The sequence below is a fragment of the Callorhinchus milii genome, unplaced genomic scaffold (assembly GCF_018977255.1).
Source record: "Callorhinchus milii isolate IMCB2004 unplaced genomic scaffold, IMCB_Cmil_1.0 Scaffold8, whole genome shotgun sequence".
In the NCBI taxonomy this organism is placed as follows: Eukaryota; Metazoa; Chordata; class Chondrichthyes; order Chimaeriformes; family Callorhinchidae; genus Callorhinchus; species Callorhinchus milii.
Genome location: NW_024704749.1, coordinates 11,026,788 through 11,046,328, shown reverse-complemented (window position 1 = coordinate 11,046,328; position 19,541 = coordinate 11,026,788). Strand labels below are relative to the sequence as shown.

The window sequence follows — 19,541 nt, the reverse complement described above, 5'->3', positions numbered from 1 at the left end:
TTCTCTCTCTCTCTCTCTCTCTCTCCCGGTCTCCTGGCCGACAATCCCCCTCCTCAGATAAAATCAATCGTTCACGTCACGGCTGTTTGCGGGGACGTCGCTGGGCGCAAATTGGGCTGCCGCGCTCGTCTGCGAGACGCACAGTCACTACACTTTACAGTAAGTCCTGCGAAGCGCTTCGAGACGACCTCCCGACGTGAAAGGCTCCGGACCAAAGGCAGGGATGATGACGATGACGATGATGATGATTATTATTATAAGTATTATAAATATTGATGTTGGGGTCACAGCGGATGGGTGGGGGGTTAGGGGGGTGGGGGGGTGGGTGGGGTCAATCGAGACCCAACTCCATTGGCCGTGAGAAAGACGGGGCTGGGGCCGGGACCTGGTCAGTGATCCTGAAGCATTAGACCCCCCCCCCAACCCCACCACCACCACCACCTCCCCTCAAACACACATACACACAGCTACAACACTGAGAGACTATGTGGGGGGGGCACGGAACTCTTCGCAGGGCAGTGGCTAGAAGCACCGGAGGATTTGACGCGTGACACAGCGGGGCGGAAGTCCCTGTGTGTGTGTGTGTGTGTGACGCGGTGCGGGGCGGAAGTCCCTGTGTGTGTGGCGCGGAAGCGGGGGGCGGAAGTCCCTGATCGTGACGCGGAAGCGGGGCGGAAGTCCCCGTGTTCAGAGCGGAGTCGGTTTCCGGCGGGGGCCCAGACACAGGGAAGCGGGGCTCGCGGGCGGGCGGCGGTTGATGGTGAGCGGAGAAGCTTCGGGAACATTCCGGGTGGGAGCGAGACCGCGCGCGGGCCCCGGGACTCCCTCTCTCCCCCTCTCCCTCTCTCTCTCTCTCTCGGGCTGACACACACACACACACACGGACTCCCGGCTCGCGGGCCCCGCGCGGCCCGCGGGCCGGGGCGAGGCCTGGGGCCTGGGTGTCTGCTGACGACGACAACAACAACTTGCATTCCCACAACCCCCCCCCCACCCCCCCCCTACTCTCACCCCAACCGCGGGGACGCCGCCGGGCGCAACCGGCTGAGGCGTTACCTCCCGCGAAACGCACAGTCACTACACTTCGCAGCGTATCCTGTGAAGCGCTCTGAGACGTCTCGGGAGACGTGATGAGGCGATTATTATTATTATCATTATTATCATTATTATTATTATTATTATTATGTGGAGTCCTGTAGCTCAGTGGTTAGAGCACTCGCTTTGCAAGTGAGAGACCTGGGTTCAATTCCAGGCAGAGGGCGAAACCTTGGGCAAGTTTCCTTACTCCACACAGAGCCTAATAATAATCCCTCCAAAACCAAAAACAATAATAAATTGGTCATTTTCAATCTACGACTGTTTGTGGGACATTGCTGTGCGCAATTGGCTGCCGCGTTCGCCCACAAATATACAGTCAATTCACTTTACAGTATATTCTGTGAAGCGCTTTGGGACGTCCTCCCGACGTGAAAAGCGCTATATCAAATGCAAGGATTATTATTATTATTATTATTATTATTATCATTATTATTATCATTATTATTATCATTATCATTATTATTATTATCATTATTATTATTATCATTATTATTATTATTATTATCATTATTATTATTATCATTATCATTATTATTATTATTATCATTATTATCATTATTATTATTATTATTATTATCATTATTATTATTATCATTATTATTATTATCATTATTATTATTATTATTATTATCATTATTATTATCATTATTATTATTATCATTATTATTATTATCATTATTATCATTATCATTATTATTATCATTATTATTATTATTATTATCATTATTATTATTATTATTATCGTTATTAACCCACTTGCTGTCCTCGCGCAGGAAGAGAGAATGTCGGGAGACAGTGCAGTGAGCCCAGTTCCTGCGGCAACGACTCGCACCACCTCCTTCAAGGGCAACAGCCCCAGCTCCAAGTACGTGAAGCTGAACGTGGGGGGCGCCCTGTACTACACCACCATGCAGACCCTGACCAAGCAGGACACCATGCTGAAGGCCATGTTCAGCGGCAGGATGGAGGTGCTGACGGACAGCGAAGGTAAAACCGCTGCTTTGTGTCGCCCCTCCCGACCCCTCCCGACCCCTCCCCGCTCGCCTTAACGCGTTTGGCCTCCCGGCCTGTCATAGGGACAGGAGCCCGGACCGGCCCGGCCCGTTCAGCCGCTCGAGCCCCGTTCCACCTTTCTGTGAGATCGTGGAGTCCTGTGGCTCAGTGGTTAGAGCACTCGCTTTGCAAGTGAGAGACCTGAGTTCAATTCCAGGCAGAGGGTGAAACCTTGGGCAAGTTTCCTTACTCCACACAGAGCCTAATAATAATCCCTCCAAAACCAAAAACAATAATAAATTGGTCATTGTCAATCTACGACTGTTTGTGGGACATTGCTGTGCGCAATTGGCTGCCGCGTTCGCCCACAAATATACAGTCAATTCACTTTACAGTGTGTTCTGTGAAGCGCTTTGGGACGTCCTCCCAACGTGAAAAACGTTATAGCAAATGCAAGGATTATTATTATTATTATTATCGTGGCCGATCGTTGTCCCTCTTCCCCTCCGCTCCCTGACTGGCAACCGGCTCCCTAGTCTGCCGCTGGGTAAGCCGAGGTGTGTGGAGTGAGGAAACGTGACTTAAGGTTTTGACCCGCCCGGGGATCGAACCCAGGTCCGCTCGTTTGCGGGGTCGTGTAGCGTGGGAGGAGAGAGAGCGCCTGGGATTGAGGAGGAAACTGGGATTGAATCTCCTGACCTCTTGCTGTTCCCTCAGGCTGGATCCTGATTGACCGTTGTGGGAAGCATTTCGGGGCCATTCTGAACTACCTGCGGGATGGGGCTGTGCCGCTGCCTGAGACCAACAGGGAAATAGAGGAGCTACTGGCAGAGGCCAAGTACTACCTGGTGCAGGGGCTGGTGGAGGAATGTCAGGCAGCCTTTCAGGTAAAGCCAACATACACAGTCAATCCACGTTACAGTGTATCCTATGAAGCGCTTTGGGACGTCTCAACGATGTGATAAGGGCCATGTCAAATGGAAGGATAATTATTATTACTTCTCTGTCGCTGCTTCTCCTGATGGGTGCAAGCCTGTATGACAGGAGCTGTTGTTTGTGTCATTCAGTAGCGAGCTTCAGTTTGACCTCCAGTCCTTTCTCTGTGTGTGTATATATATATTCTGACTGAATCTGATGTCAAGATTCTCTCCCCCCCCACCCCCCCCCACCCCTGCCCACCATCATCCTGGGGGTGTACAGAGGAGAATTCAACGCAAATCCCTGCAATTGTTCACTATTCAGTGGGAAAATCTGTGCATGTGGATAGGATAAGGCTGATGTAAGACCCAGTGAAACGTCCTCAAAATTGCAAACCACACCACGCTCACTGTCAGACTTGCAGCATAAGGGAGTTAGCAGCACTTTACCATTATACAACGCAGTTCATGCAAAAGGTCACTTTTAAGGAGAGGGAGAGAGCGTTGACTCAGGATATGAGTGTCTCCCAGTGACAGGGAGTGAAAATTCTCTCTTCGCTTGAGGTTGAGAAACGTTCGGTCTGTTTAAATTGCGCTGATCAGTATTTGCCTGACGACTGGAATGTAATGCGGACCTTGTGCCAATTGAGAGCTTCTCTTTTGCATCTCTTTTACAGCAGAAGGAAACTTACGAACCTTTCTGTAAAGTTCCTGTGATAACATCAAACAAGGAGGAGCAGCGATTGATAGCAACCTCAAATAAGGTGAGTCGGCAAAGTGGGGCACCTGTAGCGTAGGGGTTAGAGCGCTCACCTTGCAAGCGAGAAGACCCGGGTTCGATTCCTAGGGAGGGTGAAACCTGAGGTAGTTTCCTTACTCCATACAAGTAGGATCCCATTTTTTAGACAATTGGTGGATCACTTTCCGGGGGTAATAATCCCTCCAAAAAAAAATAAAAATTTGCTCACTCAATCCATGATTGTTTGTGGGGCGCTGTCCGCAATTGGCTGCCATGTTTCACCACGAAATACAATTACTTCACTTTACAGTATGTCCTGTGAAGTGCTTTGAGACCTATCAACGACGTGATAAGGTGCTATATCAAATGCAAGGATTATTATAATCTAACTCGTCCAACTAATTGCTTTGAGCTGCAGAACACGAGCTGACATCTTTGCCTTTGCCTTTCCAGCCTGCAGTTAAACTGTTATACAACAGAAGCAACAACAAATACTCCTACACCAGGTAAGAGAACACAGTCACCTGCAAATATACAGGTACATTACCACAGTTTAACTTGAGGTAAAATTATGAGGGATTTTGATGAAGAGAAGGGGGAGAAATTTATTTCCATTGGTCAGTGAGTCAATAACTCGGGGGACACAGATTACCTAAAGAACACTGGAGGGTTGCTAGAGCATGGAATGCCTGACCTGGCTCCATGATTGAACTAAGAATCTGTATTCGCTTCTGACAAGGAGAAATATGCAGTACACGGGTGTATGGGGGGAGCGGGAATAAGCAGGAGAATGGGATAAAATGGCGATCTCTTTCAGAGGGCCACAAATGGCCTGCCTCCTTCTGTGCTGTACGTGTCCGTGGTTCTGCTCCTCACATCCTCCATGTTATGTTCCTCTCAGTAACTCGGATGACAATATGCTGAAGAACATCGAGCTGTTTGACAAGCTGTCCCTGCGCTTCAATGGGAGGGTCCTCTTCATAAAGGACGTGCTCGGAGACGAGATCTGCTGCTGGTCCTTCTACGGGCAGGGCCGGAAGATCGCGGAGGTGTGCTGCACCTCAATTGTCTACGCCACTGAGAAGAAGCAAACCAAGGTGGGTCTGGCCGGCCTTCGCCAGGGGATCTGTCCTCTCCTATCAAGTCTCCCAACCTTCTCTGGGCTGTAATCTACTTGAGTCTTCTCTATAGCAGCTCCTCTCAGATCAGTGGGCCACCAATTTACCCACCCACAAAACACACAGAAGCTCCACTTTACACCCTAGAGAACTACTATGTAATGTACCCTGCAATACTGTCTTGGACATGTTACGGTACAGTGTAGTGACTGTGTATGTTGAAGTGAGTTCCACAGAATGAGGCAAGGTGGTGGGTGGAGGGGATGGAGACATGGAGCAGGACAGAGGTAGTAGGGTGAAGGGAATAAAAACTGCAAATCAACAACAATCCTGTGAAGTGCTTTGAGATCTCGAGGAGGCAGGGCCTCTGTTTAATGTCTCATCCTTTTAGTTCTTTAGGATGAATGCTATCCTTCTTAGTCCCACTCCCACGTCCTCTTCCTTCTTCAATCATTTTCCGATGGTCTCTTAAGCGTTTATTGAGTTCTGCCTCAGCCATCAACATCAAAGCCTTTAGTGAACTGAAGCAAAGGTGTTTAATAAATTATTATTATTATTATTTAAGGTGCAATTCAACAACAAAACACTTGGGGGCACCAGAGTTGCATTTCTGTGTTCACAAGAGGGAATCCTTCTCATCCTTCCAGGACACCCGCCCTACCATCCTCCCAATAGCACGTCAAGCTGAGTCCCTGAGTCTTGGCCTTGCCCACCCTGCCTTCCTGGTAACCCTGTTCCAGTTGGTAATTAGCCATCAGTTAGTAAAGAAACACTTCCTGGTGTCTCTCCTGCAATAGCCCTTTTTCAGCCCCAAACCTCGTTCTGCGGCCGTGGTGCATCTTGAAGTGTTCTTAGCTTACTCTCTGAATCCCATTCCGAGGTTTGCATCCCCCGATAAGGTCCTCTCTCAGACATTGTTGGGTTACGCCTCTCCCCCAGTAATAATCCTTACATTTCGCCCACAAAATACGCAGTCACTCCACTTTACAGTATATTGTGCGGGAGCGCTTTGAGAGGTCTCAACGACGTGATAAGGCGCTGTACCAACTGTAAGGATTATCATTATTATTTGATATAGTGAAATGCACACAACGATTTTAAGCCGAACCATGTAAGACAGGTGGTCATGACGGGCTGGTGTGTCTATTGTGGGATGGGGACAGTGAGTTGAAACCCTGAGCCTCAGCCTGGCATTATGTGTGAGCTCAGTCGCAAGTCAGAGCTCTGCTGCATTATTAACCGGATGCGTTTTGTTTTTAATTGGGTTCCTCAAGGTTGAGTTCCCCGAGGCCCGGATCTACGAGGAGACGCTGAATATCTTGCTGTATGAGACGCAGGACGGGCGAGGCCCTGACGACGCTCTGCTGGAGGCCACTGGGGGGGCAGCCGGGCGATCCCACCATCTGGAAGAGGATGAGGAGCGGATAGAGAGGGTCCGGAGGATTCACATCAAGAGACCGGATGACAGGTCCCACCTGCACCAGTGAGCGAGCGAGCGAATGCTCAGCTCCCGTCACACTCAGCCGCTCTCAACCTTAACTCTTTACTCTTACCCCGACACCCCCCCCCCCATCCTCCTCACCGACCCCCATTCATATCAGAGGAGACTCAAAAAAGAGTGAGAAAAAAAAACATCTATCGTCTCACGGGTTAACGGAAAGCTCGGTGAGAGAATCGGAAGCTGAAGTCTTAATGCCGTGTGAGAAAGGTATGAACAAAGCCCTAGGACAACAAGCGCTCTTCAACATACAGCCTTCCCTTCCAAGTCGTCTTAAATCACAGCCTCCTCACTGAAGGGGCAGTTAAAACTCGCCTAGTTTTCACATAACCTGTTCCTACAGAATAATACGTATTTTTTTCCCCCACCTAAGACCAAAGGGCGCGTTGAAATGTGTGCCGCGGTTAATGTTGCCTTCTGCGTGGAATTGACGGAAATCAATCCATTAATTCTGTAGAATTCCTTCCCCCGACACACACCTACACCTGGGCCATAGGTGTTCAATGCAGGCTCTATTTTACCCACACCCCATTCCTTGTAAATGACATTTACTGTATTTACACACGTTTATTTAGTCCAGATTAAGTTTCAGTGTTTGCGTGTGCACCGTATTCAACATACGGTTTCGTCTTTCTTATCACCCACAAGTGAATCACTTCAAAAGATGCTTTTAACCTTCAAAAAAAAGTGGTTCCTTCTCTCATGTGTTCCCTTGTCTCCTGTGAATTGTATTTTGTTTGTACAGTGCGTGTTTCTGTTGCCTTCTATTGTGGATTTGGGTTTGAGTTTAAGACGTTGTCAGCAGGCGAATCGGGAAGGAGTTTAAAGACTCAACATCAAGTGTGAATGAGATACACAGGCAATTGAGGGAACCAAAAGGAAGGCTGGGGAAGTGTTAGAATCCAACCGTAAAAGCTATAAAACCCACAGAGATTGTACATGGTGTCCCTGTATTCTCCCTATGTGCTGTGCACTCATTCTGCCTCCGCCCTTAATTCCATGTTGCTGAACAGTTGGCCTGTCAGACGTCAAGTCCCGTCAGTCACTAAGTGCTGCTCTGTCTCCCTCCCGCTCACTTTGTAAAGTGGAATCCTGCAGCTCAGTGGTTAGAGCACTCACTTCGCAAGAGAGAGACCTGGGTTCGATTCCCGGCCGGGCAAAACTTTGGGCAAATTTGCTTACCCGACTCGCCTAATAATAATCCCTTAAGAAAAAAAATAATAATTTAGTCACTCAATCCACGACTGTTTGTGGGACGCTGCTGTGTGCAATTGGCTGCCGCGTTTCACCCACAAACACACAGTCAATTCACTTTACAGTATATTCTGTGAAGCGCTTTGAGATGTCTCGAAGACGTGAAAAGTGCTGTATCAAATGCAAGGATTATTATATTGTTAAAGTACTTTGAGACGTTCTCCTAGTGAAAGGTGCCAAACAAGTCTGTTTATCTCACCTAAAGCTTCAGTAACAAAAGAGCCACCACCCATTTGCCTTTGTGCTGTTCCTTCTCTTGGCCGGCCAGCGAGAGGAGCTGAAATGTTCTTGTCTTATTTCTTTGCTTAACATGGACTGGCATTGTGGGGGCGGAGAGGGAATGAGGGGGAAGAGGTAGACATTAGAGATAGTCCTCCCTCTACTGACGGAGTTTGATACCAGGAAGAGGTTGAGGCTAAGATGGTAAGAGGTGAAGCTATTCCCCAGAGTAATCTGATTTACGGATCGCTTTCTGGGGATAATAATCCTTTTTTTAAAAAAATAATAATTTGGTCACTCAATCCACTGCTGTGCGCAATTGGCTGCCACGTTTCGCCTGCAAAATACACAACCAATTCACTTTGCAGTGTATCCTGTGAAGCCCTTTGAGACATCTCGAAGACGTGATAAGGCGCTATACCAGATGCAAGGATTATTAATATGTTCATATCGGAAGTTGGATTCCTTTTTATTTGGGAGATCGGTTTTCAATCCTTTTTTCCGAATCCTTGGCCATTTGCCAATGCCTTTGACGTGCAGTTCAAGCACTCAGTGATAAGCTGCTGTGTTAAAGCCGTTAACTCTGGTTCTTTAAAGCCCGTGGGACCCGATCGGAATTTTAAGTAAGCGTTTTGCTGTGGATTTTTAAACCGTACTCACAAATAGAGAGAGTCTTTGAAGGCCGGCCATGAATAACGTTTTTTTTTAAAAATCTTTTTTTTTTAAAAAAAAGCAACCGTGAAGCTTTTCGGTCGGCGTGAGTTGCGACTGATGCGTTGTATATCCATCATTTAGACATTAGTAGCTTTCTGGTGGTTGCAACCTAACGGTAAAGTCTCCTCGGGTGTTGCGTCTTTAGATGTGAGCAGATGGTGGCTTGCTTGATCTGACCGCAGTTGGCTTTCAGACACTACCATCTATTTACCTTCACAAAACAGCGAACAAGCTGTCAATATTGTGCTGTCCAGTTGCCTTCAATTGTCCTGAGATGTATGACCATCTCCGCTTCTCCTCCCCCAGCTGCCCATTTACATTCCAACCCTTTGTTCACCCGTGTCGCTTGGCGTCCGCTCTCCAGAGATGCTCGTGAGACCGTTGAGATGAAGGCAGACATCAGGACGCCTCACGCCAATGTCTCAAAGCAGCATTTCCTCCCCAAATTTCATTGCAAAGCAATTTTGCCTGGTGTCATGTGCTCACAAAAGCCTCCCTTTCTCACCCGTATCGCATCCCATTTTAATTCCAATGTGAACCTGTTATCTTATAAACTCCCATGTGCTGGCTTGTGTGTTAACCATTGGCTCAATTTAGTCCCAGCCAAGCCTGCTACTTTCTATATCTCTCAAATGCCTCTCCCCCTCTCTCTCTCTTCCCCTTCTCTCCACATGCATACGCACGCACACACACACACATGTACACGTGAGCTACGGTTTGATGAAACCGGTTATGTCCTGATAAACACACTTTTTTTATAGTCTGGCGAATTATTTTATAGCGTTAATTATTCTGAAGCTCCTGGTGATAATAAAGGCACACAGCACAAATAACTCATTCACATCAAAACTGCTTAAGACCCTTTATAATCCCAATCTATCTATACATGTCATCACAAGGGCTTCTTTCCATGGTTCGAGAGAGACGGACAATATATTTGGTGTGTTTGAGCCAGTGACCGGCTGCCACAGGAGTATATTCCTGTATTCCATCTTTATTTTTATAGTCGTTTCATAGTCGAATGAACAAGAATCTGTATTTTGTACAATCGTAAAACTGCCACTTTATTTAGCTACTACACAAAGGATAATAAAAGCTGAACCTATATTTATAAACTATGTATACAGTACTTTCCTTCCATGTATGTCAGAACATATTAAAAAAAAGTGTAAAGTAAGATTGTAATTTTGTAGCTTGGATTTTTTTTGTGTGTGTGTAAATACGCAGAATTTAATATATAGAGAGATTCACACTTAACTATTCTGCCTATATTGTCTTTGTTCACATGTGAAGAGTTGCTGTTTGGATGAGATCTGGAAGGATTCCCATCACGTGGAGTCCTGTAGCGTAGTGGTTAGAGCGCTCGCCTCGCAAGCGAGGGGACCCGGGTTCGATTCCGGGGCAGAGCAAAACCTCAAGCAAGTTCCCTTACTCCACTCGCCTCTGTTTACCGATCCGTAAGTAGGAATCCGGTTGCTAGTCGATTGGCGGATCGCTTTCCAGGGGGAAATTTGGTGACTCAATCCACAACTTTGGACACTGCTGTGCACAATCAGCTGCCATGTTTCACCCACAAACTGCAAATCAATCCACATTACAGTGTATTCTGTGAAGCGCTTGGAGACGTCTCAACAACATGATAAGGTGCTGTATTGAATGCAAGAATTATTTATTATTATTTCCCAACACAGAATCAAAGAATGTTTACAGCACATTGCGTCGTGAGTTGATGCTGCTGAAGCGATGTGTTCTAATCCCAACCCCCTGCTCTTTCCCTGTATCTTTCAATGGTTTTCCTCAAGTAGTGTCCAATTTCCTCTATTAAAATCCTTGCAACGGCCATTTGTGACAGGCTCTGGGTTCCGATAACCAGCTTTAACAACCGGTTGCCTTATCTGCTCACTCTGCTGGCCTGTCTGTGCCTCCCCTTAACCTTCTGCGTTGTTCCTCAAGGCTGCAGGTTCGAATTTGGGGCCTTTCTTCCCCCTCCTCCCCTCTCCAGGAAACATCGTCAGATTGGGTGCTGTGTTGTTATGTGTTGTCATACCCTTACAACTACACTCCATCCATGGAGAACGTTTAATCTGCCTTCCAAATAGACTTGTCCGCTCCCTCTGTCCAGCGGGCTCCGGCTGCTCTTTGTCCCCCGCCCAGCCCCCCACCCACTACTGGCGGTTGGGCCCTCCGCCTTTCTGCCCCCATCCCACAGTGCCTTTGCCTCGTCCCCTCCCTCTCGCCTTCTTTAAGACCTTTCTCAAGATCCTCCACTTCGACCATGCCTTCAGTCACCTGCTATCCCCACCTCCTCACTGCCCTGGGAGGTCCCCCCAACGTGCAAGGCGTTAGACAAATGTAATTATTGTTGTCAGAAGCAGAAAGCAGCAGCTGCTGTTTTTAAACCTGGTGTCAATCCCATCTCAAGCATTGTCAGTTTAAGGGTCCGGAAGGCAATGAATGAATGAGTGAGAAGCTGTTTCTCTCATGCATAAATGATGTAACTGTATTCAGCACAAGCTGAAATGAAGTGTCGCCTGCGAGTATGAATCAATAGTGAATCACGTAAAGTCTTACTGTTCCCTTGCGCTCACACACACACACCAACTCTGTCTGGAATTGGCTCCCGGATAGAGTAATCGATGACTTGGAGCTACTCGATCAATAACTCTGAAAACTTTCAGCGAAGGAACGTGCTGGCTTCTCCAGGAGTTTAATCCGAAATATTTTTCCTTGTGGTTCGTCCTTTAGCCTGGGTAAAGCAATATGCATGGATGCTGTTGTTATTCACCGTACGTATGATCTACAGGGTGAAAGTTGCGAGCTGTGATGTGTTAAATAACACCGGCGCCTGTGCCATAAACTGAGGACATTGACTGGTTTGTGTGTGATTTTCCCCCACCTCACCTCACCACAGTACAGCGGCCAGGCTCCAATATACACACAGCAATGTCCCACAGACAGCCATAAAGTGAATGAATGATTTTGTAGGGCAGGAGGGGAATTGTTGACCAAAACAACAGGAGAGTGAAACTCCCTTTTTGAATAGCTCTTTGGGGGCCGCTGACATAGAGGGGTGTGAGGAGAGGGGAAGCAGGGACTTGGGGTGGGGGGTGGGGGTGGGGGGAGTGTAAACACGACATGGAATATTGACCTGTTTCCATCTGTAGCGTTTGGTGTAATTCTATTTAACAGTGTGGGGATCTTCCTGCTGCTCGTCCAGCTGCGATCACCTCACCCGATGAGGTGTTTGGCTTTAATATAAAGATAACTTAAATAAAACCGGTGCGAGGTAGCAATGCCGCAGACACGATAGTCCGAATGGCCTCCTTCAACCCGAAAATGTCTCGACTCCTAGCATTTCGTTCTGTATTCAGAGCAGTTGAAACTGCAGGCTGTTTCCTCAAGGGGCCGAGCTTCGTCAGGTTTGGGTGGGGCATGCACCGACCTCCTCAGAAAGCTGTCTCTGATTCGGGGCTGGGTATGTCTGGTGAGGTAGAGACCGACTGGAGAGAAACGACAGCTATTTTATAATCGGTTCAATGAAAAATGTCACGTAGTATGTGAAACCAAAAGCATTTGTCACCCCTGCATCCTGAACAACAACAATGATCATATTTGTATGGCGCCTTTCATGTTGAGAGTTCCATCCCAAGGCTGGGGGTTGGGATCAAGAGGGGTGGAGGGTGGGAGGGTAACCAAAGATGTGGTCGAAGAGGACCACAATTTCTAAATAAGAATCCTTGCATTGGATAAAGTGCCTTATAAGATGTGACACTTTACAATCATTACAGTAAAGTGTAGTAACTATTTTTCAAACAGGGCAGTCGATTTACACCAGTTGAACACCTCAGCCAAAGTTTGGCACCTAAAATGCATTATTATTAATAATAATAATAATAATAATCCTTGCATTTGATATAGCGCTTTTCACGTCGGGAGGACATCCCAAAGCGCTTCACAGAACACACTGTAAAGTGAATTGACTGTATATTTGTGGGCGAACGCGGCAGCCAATTGTGCACAGCAATGTCCCACAAACAGTCGTAGATTGAAAATGACCAATTTATTATTGTTTTGTTTTTTGGAGGATTATTATTAGGCTCTGTGTGGAGTAAGGAAACTTGCCCAAGGTTTCGCCCTCTGCCTGGGATTGAACTCAGGTCTCTCACTTGCAAAGCGAGTGCTCTAACCACTGAGCTACAGGATTATTCCCACAGCACTGCACTGGAGCAGTCAGTCTGGACACAAGATAAACTTGCATCTGTATTTATAAAGCACTTTTCACATCTGTTCACCGAGCAATAAGTAGGAATCTGGTTGTTAGTTAATTGGCGGATCGCTTTCGGGGTGGGGGTGGGGGGTAATAATCCCTTAAAATAAATGGGGCACTCAATGCACGACTGTTTATGGGATACTGCAGTGCGCAATTGGCTGCCCACAAAACCCACAAAGTACACAGTTAACCCACTGTACGATATAGTCCATCGAGCGCTTTGAGACGTCTCAACAACGTGATAAGTCGCTGAATCAAAAGCAAGTCTCATTCTCGTTATTATTATTATTATTATTATTATTATTATTAAAAGGAATCTCAGGGAGAACCTCTTTAAACCATCCACTGAGCGTATATTTTAGCAAAACGAGTGAAAGCCACTGTATGTGGAAAAAAAATAAGAGGCTCGTGATCGCTTGGCCCCACAGTGCGGAGAGGGAGGTGGGAAGGGGGGGGGAGGGGGGAGTGGGAGGGACGAGGTCCCTTTAAATCTGGGCCCCGGGGGCGGACCTGTCAATCACGGCGTGAGGGCGGTGACGTCACGGGGTCCAGCTGTCAATCAAACGCTGCGGCTTCTGCAGCCGCTGCACTGACTACGAGGAGCCGGAGCTCAGCACCTGCTCTGCTGGAAACATGGCGACAGCCGCAGCAGGTAAAGGGGTGGGGGGGGAAACAGCGGAATGCAAGAAGCAGAATGCTCACTGACTGATGAAATGCGTTGGTTTGGGCTCTGATTGCTATTGTATTTCTTGCATGATCCTGATCCTTGCTTTTGCCCCCCACCCTCTCTCCCCCCATCCAGAGGCAGAGATGCGGCAGAGGCTGCTGTGGACAGTAAAGAAGGAGGTAAGCAATGCTTTCCTATTCCCCCCCTTTTATTTATTTTTTGCTTTTGCACAGACTGCACATTGGCATTTGATTGCAACCCTCACAAAAGCCAGACTGCAACCAGCATCCAACAACCAAAGCACATCCCTGGTCTATGGTAGTGAGCAAAGCAGCAGCAATGATTAGCATTGATAACAAGAGGGTTCAGGCTACCTCTCCCCCCCCCCACCCCACTCCCCTACTCCCCCTCTTGCACTTGCTGTTTGCTCCTTTTTTTTTGTGTGCAATATTAATAACGACAGTAATATTAATAATAATCTCTATTTCTATCTTTCACCCACGAAACGCACGGTCACTCCACTTTACAGTGTAACCCGCGAAGCGCTTTGAGACGTCTGGAAGACGTTGACATGTAGGCGCTGTATGTATCGAAGGCAAGGGTTATTATCATTATTATTTGCAAATAAAATTCGAGTAGCAGTGCAAAAGAAAAAAAATCATACTTTTCCCCGTTTCCCAATGTTTCTGTTATTGTGGCAACGGTTCTTGTTTTTTGTTTAATTGGAGGGTGAGAATATTTCAGCTTGTGATATGTAAAATAAATCTAGACTGTTTTAAATGCCCCATCTCTTCTGCAGGTTCCTATATGCCATTGGGTTAATCGGTGGTGGGGGGGTGGCATCTGGTCGGTGATAGGTTGATGGAGTTGTGAAATTGCCATAAAAATAGGAGTAGCGATTTCCTATACACTCCCCCTAACCCCAAATAATATAATTTTATTTGGTACAAAGCTCCTCTGCCGATTTTTGTTTTCGTTTTGAGAGCTGAGGTGAGAGACGACTGGCGAGAAGCAGCACACAGTGATACCTCGATTGGTGGATCGCTTTCCGGGAGTAATAATCCCTTCAAAAAAAAAAAGAAATGTGAAAAAAAAATTTGGTCACGCAATACACGACTGTTTGCTGTCCACAACTGGCTGCTGCGTTTCGCCCACAAAATATACAGTCAATCCACTTTGCAGTATAGTCTGTGAAGGGCTTTGAGACGTCTCGAAGACGCAATAAGGCGCTATATCAAATGCAAGAATTATTATTAATATTGTTAGTTTGTCAACCTCACTTACCACAGTCTGTAAATCTACCATTAACACAGAATTACCCTGAAGGTCTCTGCTGATCACTTTGGAGCCTGCACAGTGATATGAATCACATCATACTCTGGGGTCACTGCATTTGCTTAGCATTTTCTGCTCCTCTTACACTGTGGACGAATGCGGGGAGTTTTAATCAAAATCTTCAGCGTGACGCACAAAGGGAATTTTCTCCTTCATTCGCAACACAAAAGCAGAAGAATAATAATATATATTAAAAATATATGTCCACCCACAAGAAGCCTACTTTATCACGCCAGAGAGAATTTCAGCTGAGCGTGGAAGAGATTCTCTTACGAAATTGCTTTTTGTTGTTAATAATAATAACAATAATCCTTGCATTTGATGCTGTACTACTGAGAGATTGACAGGCAATGACACAATGCTGGATAGCTCCTCGTGTTGGGAAGCAACAGGAGAAACGTAGAAATGTATGGCACAGAAGAAGGCCATTCGGCCCATCGTGTCTGTGCCATCTCCAGGTGAGAGGATCAGATGGGTTGTAATAATAATCATAAGGAAACTTGCCTAACATTTCGCCCCGGCCTGGAGTCGGACCCAGGTCCTCTCACTTGCGAGCCGAGCACGCTAACTAATACGCTACAGGAGCCCACAGTTTTGCTCACCGGGTGTCAGCCTGGCTCAGTCTTTCTCTCAAATTAACCCTGTCAGGCGCTTTGAGACGTGAAAGGGACTGCGTGAAAGGTAAGGGTTCTGAAAGCGACTCACAGGGAACTGCTGTCAAGTGTAGTGACTGTGAGTTTGTAGGCGCAAATTCAACATGTGGTTCCCCTGTTCTGAAGACCAGCAATGCTGTGACCTTCCCCTCCCCCCACCCTCGAGAAATTAAACCCACGCACAGCGATCCACTCAGTACAATCTCTGCTGCAAATTGCATTCCCGCTGAGAGATTATAAGTGGAAAGAGAATGATTTATTTAATGCAAGCGTGGACTTGCCACAGTCAATAGACTGGCCTGGGGGGGTGGGGGGGTTGTGGAGAAGGCAGTTGATTCATTCTTAAGGGCTGCAGGGCTCTCCTGGACCTCTTGTGCTGTAAATATCTCACTAATACCATTCCCAGGGGCAAAGAAAGTCCTGTTCATAGAAAAAAATAGAAGATAAAAGCCACATATATTTGCCCCCCAGACAATTTTTTTTTGTGCGTGTGTGTGTGGTCGGCCGGGTGCGTGTGTCTGACACGTGCGGAAACCCATCACCGTTGCTTAAGAGTCTCCAAACCCAACTGAGAATTCTCTCTCTTTCTCTCTCTTTCTCCCTGGAGGGACACATCTTGCTTAACTAATTCCGGAAATTATTAGGCGCAGGTTGGCGAGAGCCAAGGCTTGGGGGGGATGCCCAGAGTGTATAGGTTGGGGGTAGCAGCTGGAGTCTAACCCAGACAATGACAGGTGAAGTGGCTGGGAGTGAGTGAGTGCCGAGGTTATGAGATTAGCTTTGAGTGGGAGCTGAGCAGTTATATAACCAGCCGAGTCCTAACAGACCGTTAACGCGTTTTCAGAATCCTTTCCTTTGATGATAAACGGCTTTTCAGCCTTTGTTCCTGTGTTTGTTTGCTCGTTCGCTCGTTGTTCCTTGCGGGACTGGTGACAGTTTTTGCCGCGAGGCTTTGCTCTCGAGTGGAGTTGATGTCTGTGTGGTTGGGAGGCGTGGGGGCCAAGGGTGTGAGTCAGGAGATTAGCTGGCACTGTGTTTAACACTGTGATAACTGTACCCTGCTCCCTCCTTTCCGCAGGGTCTCCAATCATCATGACACCTGCTCACTTGACCAGCCTTCCTATGTCACTGAAACGGTCAACCTGACCCCCTCTCGCCACAGCCTTTTGTTTCTAACCTTTCCTCTCGTTTTTCTTTCCATTCTCTTTTGTGCTCATTTACTTTGGTAAGGCGCTGCATCCAATACAAGGAGCATTACTCTTGTTGTTGTTGCATATTTAAATAGCTTCTTCGGGTAGAGTCCCGTCACAAAATGGGCTCCTTAGATCATAAGGATCTCAGTTCCAGGGCGTTAGCTTCTGGCTGAGACTGAAGGGAACGTTAGAATTACGTGTGGGTTCCTGTAACGCGGTGAGGGAGGATGTGAATGACAATCACTTACCCATTGGGCCGAGAGACAAGAGTCGAGACCATTGGAGGGCTGTAGAGTGGATCATCCGCTCGGTGGCCTGTTGACACGGCAACATCAACAAGAGCAAAGAGACGAGAGACCAGAAGTACTAAATTCTTATCTCTTCCCCCCACTTACCCTCCCTCCACCCCCCCCCCCGCCCCTGAAGCCCTGTTCAGTGAGAGCTTATTCCATCTCCAGGCTTTGGCACATGTTATTTGCTGCTCTCAACCTGCATAGACCAGTCACAGATAATCACAATCGCACCATCTTGACTTGTCATGGCTTCTGATGGCTCCTGGCTTTTTTTGCTTTGTTTTTCTACCCTCCAAACCTCTTGTCACTCTCTCCTCCTCCGCCTTGTCCCTTCCTTCCCCATCTTCAGGTCATGCCCTGTGTGAGGGGCGCGGTGTAAATGCAAGTTGTTGTTGTGTTCGTCTGGTACAGTTAAGAGCGTTAAATCCCTTTTTTTTTGTCGTGTTGCCTTCTGGCAAAAACAAACTATTTCTTTGCTGCTCCGAGGAGATTGTTTCTGGAGATTGTATCCGTGACAGATTTATTCTTCCCGAGACGGTCTGTCTATTACAGTCTCCCTCAATCCTGCGTTGAGCTCAGATCAGCTCAGTGTGTCAGACTCGCGGCGATCGCCTGGGAAGGGGAGGTGGATTGGGACCTCGGCATTAAAAACGTTAGTGGATTCATAAAATTAGAGGCTGGTTTTAGTCCATATTAAAACATTTTGTTTTGGCTATTTTCCAACTAACTTCCCTGTGTGGGTTTTTTTTTTCAGAGGATTTTTCCTCTGCTCCTGTCCATTTGTCATTCTCTCTCTCTCTCTCTCTCTCTCTCTCTCTCTCGCTATCCGAGCTGTCACTTTGATTTTGAGCCCTGGTTTAATTCTCCACAGCTCTGAAATGCAAACTGGGAATCACTGAGGAACAGATCAAGGGTGTCAGTGTGGCGGCACTCTCTCCTCTGAGTCAGAAGGTTCATAGAATCATAGAATTGTACAGCACAGAAGGAGGCCATTTGGCCCATCGTGTCTGTGGCGGCTCTTTGAAAAGAGCTTCCAATTCATATCCCACTCCCCCGCTCTCTCCTGATAGCCCTGATTAACCCCACTCTCTCCTCTTAGCCCTGATCAACCCCACTCCCCCACTCTCTCCCCATAGCCCTGATCAACCCCACTCCCCCGCTCTCTCCTGATAGCCCCGATCAACCCCACTCCCCCACTCTCTCCCCATAGCCCTGATCAACCCCACTCCCCCACTCCCCCCATAGCCCTGATCAACCCCACTCCCCCACTCTCTCCCCATAGCTCTGCAAACTTGTCCTCCCCCAAGTTATGGGTTCAAGCCCCAGATCAGGATTTTGGAATCACACAGTCCAGGCTGATGCTCCAGCGCTGGGGGGGTGAGGGTGGGTGGGGGGTGACTTGCATTGTCGGAGGTGCCATTCTTCGGATGAGACGTTAAACCGAAGCCCCTCATCAGCCTGTTCGGGTGCACGATAAAGATCCAGAAGGGAGTTTCTCTCTCTTTCGCGGTTTCCTGGCCAACAATCCCCCGGACAAAGCTGGTCATTCACATCAGGGGGGGGCGTTTGCGGGACGTTGCTGCGCCGCAGATTGGCTGCCCCTCACCACCACTGTCCCGTCTGCCCACAGGTGAAGCAGATCATGGAGGAGGCCGTGACCAGGAAGTTTGTACACGAAGACAGCAGTCACATCATCTCTTTCTGTGGTGAGTATGTGTGATAGATGGTGTGTGTGAAAGATTGTGTGAGGGAGAGGATGTGTGTGTGCTTGGCTGACTAATGGTGGGGGTTTGTGTGTTAGCTGTTGCCTCGCAGCTCAATGCGCTCCCTGGTAACTCTGACCTTGTCTCCGCTCCTGTTCAACAATCGCTTCACACCGAGCGGGTGAGTAAACAGACGCCACTCACAGGGGCTGAGTTCACAGCTGCCGCGTTGATTAGACACAATGGAGTCGTGTAGCGTAGTGGTTGGTGCGCTCACCTCACAGACGAGAGGAACCGGGTTCGATTCCCGGCCAGGGCGATACCTTAGGCACGTTTCCTTATTCCACACGCCTCTGCTTACCAGCAGTAAGTAGGAACCGGGTTGCTAGTCGATTGACGGACCACTTTCCGGGGATAATAATCCCTCCCAAAAAAATGGTCACTCCATCCACAACTGTTTGTGGGACACCGCTGTGTGCAATTGGCTGCTGCCGCATTTTGCTCACAAACTACAAGGTCAATCCACTTTACAGTATATTCTGTGAAGCGCTTTGAGGTGTCTTGATGACGTGATAAGGGGCTACGTCAAATGCAAGGATGATTATTATTATTATCGTTATTGTAGTGAACGTCCCGTGTTAGGGTTGTGCTGTGGAGCTGCTCGCCGTTAGACACTGTCAGACTGATTGAATGTGCAGCCCGAATGTCACACAGTCGGTCTCTCGCAGGTAATTGTTAGATCTATCAGCCCGGGTGGCTCTCAAAGCTTGGGTCAGGGCTCAGCTCCTGGCTGTGATAAGGAAGTGTTTGGAGACGCAGTAATTTATTAGAGAGAGATTGTCGGCCACTGGTTTGGGTTAGGATGATCTCAGGAATG

The 19,541-nt window shown here is 47.7% G+C and overlaps 1 protein-coding gene across 2 annotated transcripts; it reads left to right on the top strand.

Annotated features, from left to right (window-relative positions):
- The first annotated feature begins 709 nt into the window (after positions 1–709).
- kctd10 (potassium channel tetramerization domain containing 10) lies at positions 710–7,301 on the top strand. 2 transcript variants are annotated; one of them, XM_007901835.2, is made up of 7 exons: positions 710–760; positions 1,872–2,085; positions 2,809–2,978; positions 3,689–3,772; positions 4,201–4,253; positions 4,649–4,844; positions 6,140–7,301. In XM_007901835.2, the coding sequence occupies exons 1-7, from the start codon at positions 758–760 to the stop codon at positions 6,350–6,352; spliced, it is 933 nt and encodes a 310-aa protein (XP_007900026.1). In that variant the 5' UTR covers positions 710–757; the 3' UTR covers positions 6,353–7,301. The 2 variants fall into 2 exon arrangements, with proteins under 2 accessions (XP_007900026.1, XP_007900025.1); XM_007901834.2 differs by having other exon boundaries at positions 3,686–3,772.
- Positions 7,302–19,541: the final 12,240 nt, after the last annotated feature.

Excerpts from the sequence above, each read along its gene's own strand:
- kctd10 (XM_007901834.2), top strand. Across the intron at positions 3,773-4,200 it reads TGATAGCAACCTCAAATAAG|CCTGCAGTTAAACTGTTATA; the intron begins GTGAGTCGGCAA and ends TTGCCTTTCCAG. Across the intron at positions 4,254-4,648 it reads AACAAATACTCCTACACCAG|TAACTCGGATGACAATATGC; the intron begins GTAAGAGAACAC and ends TGTTCCTCTCAG.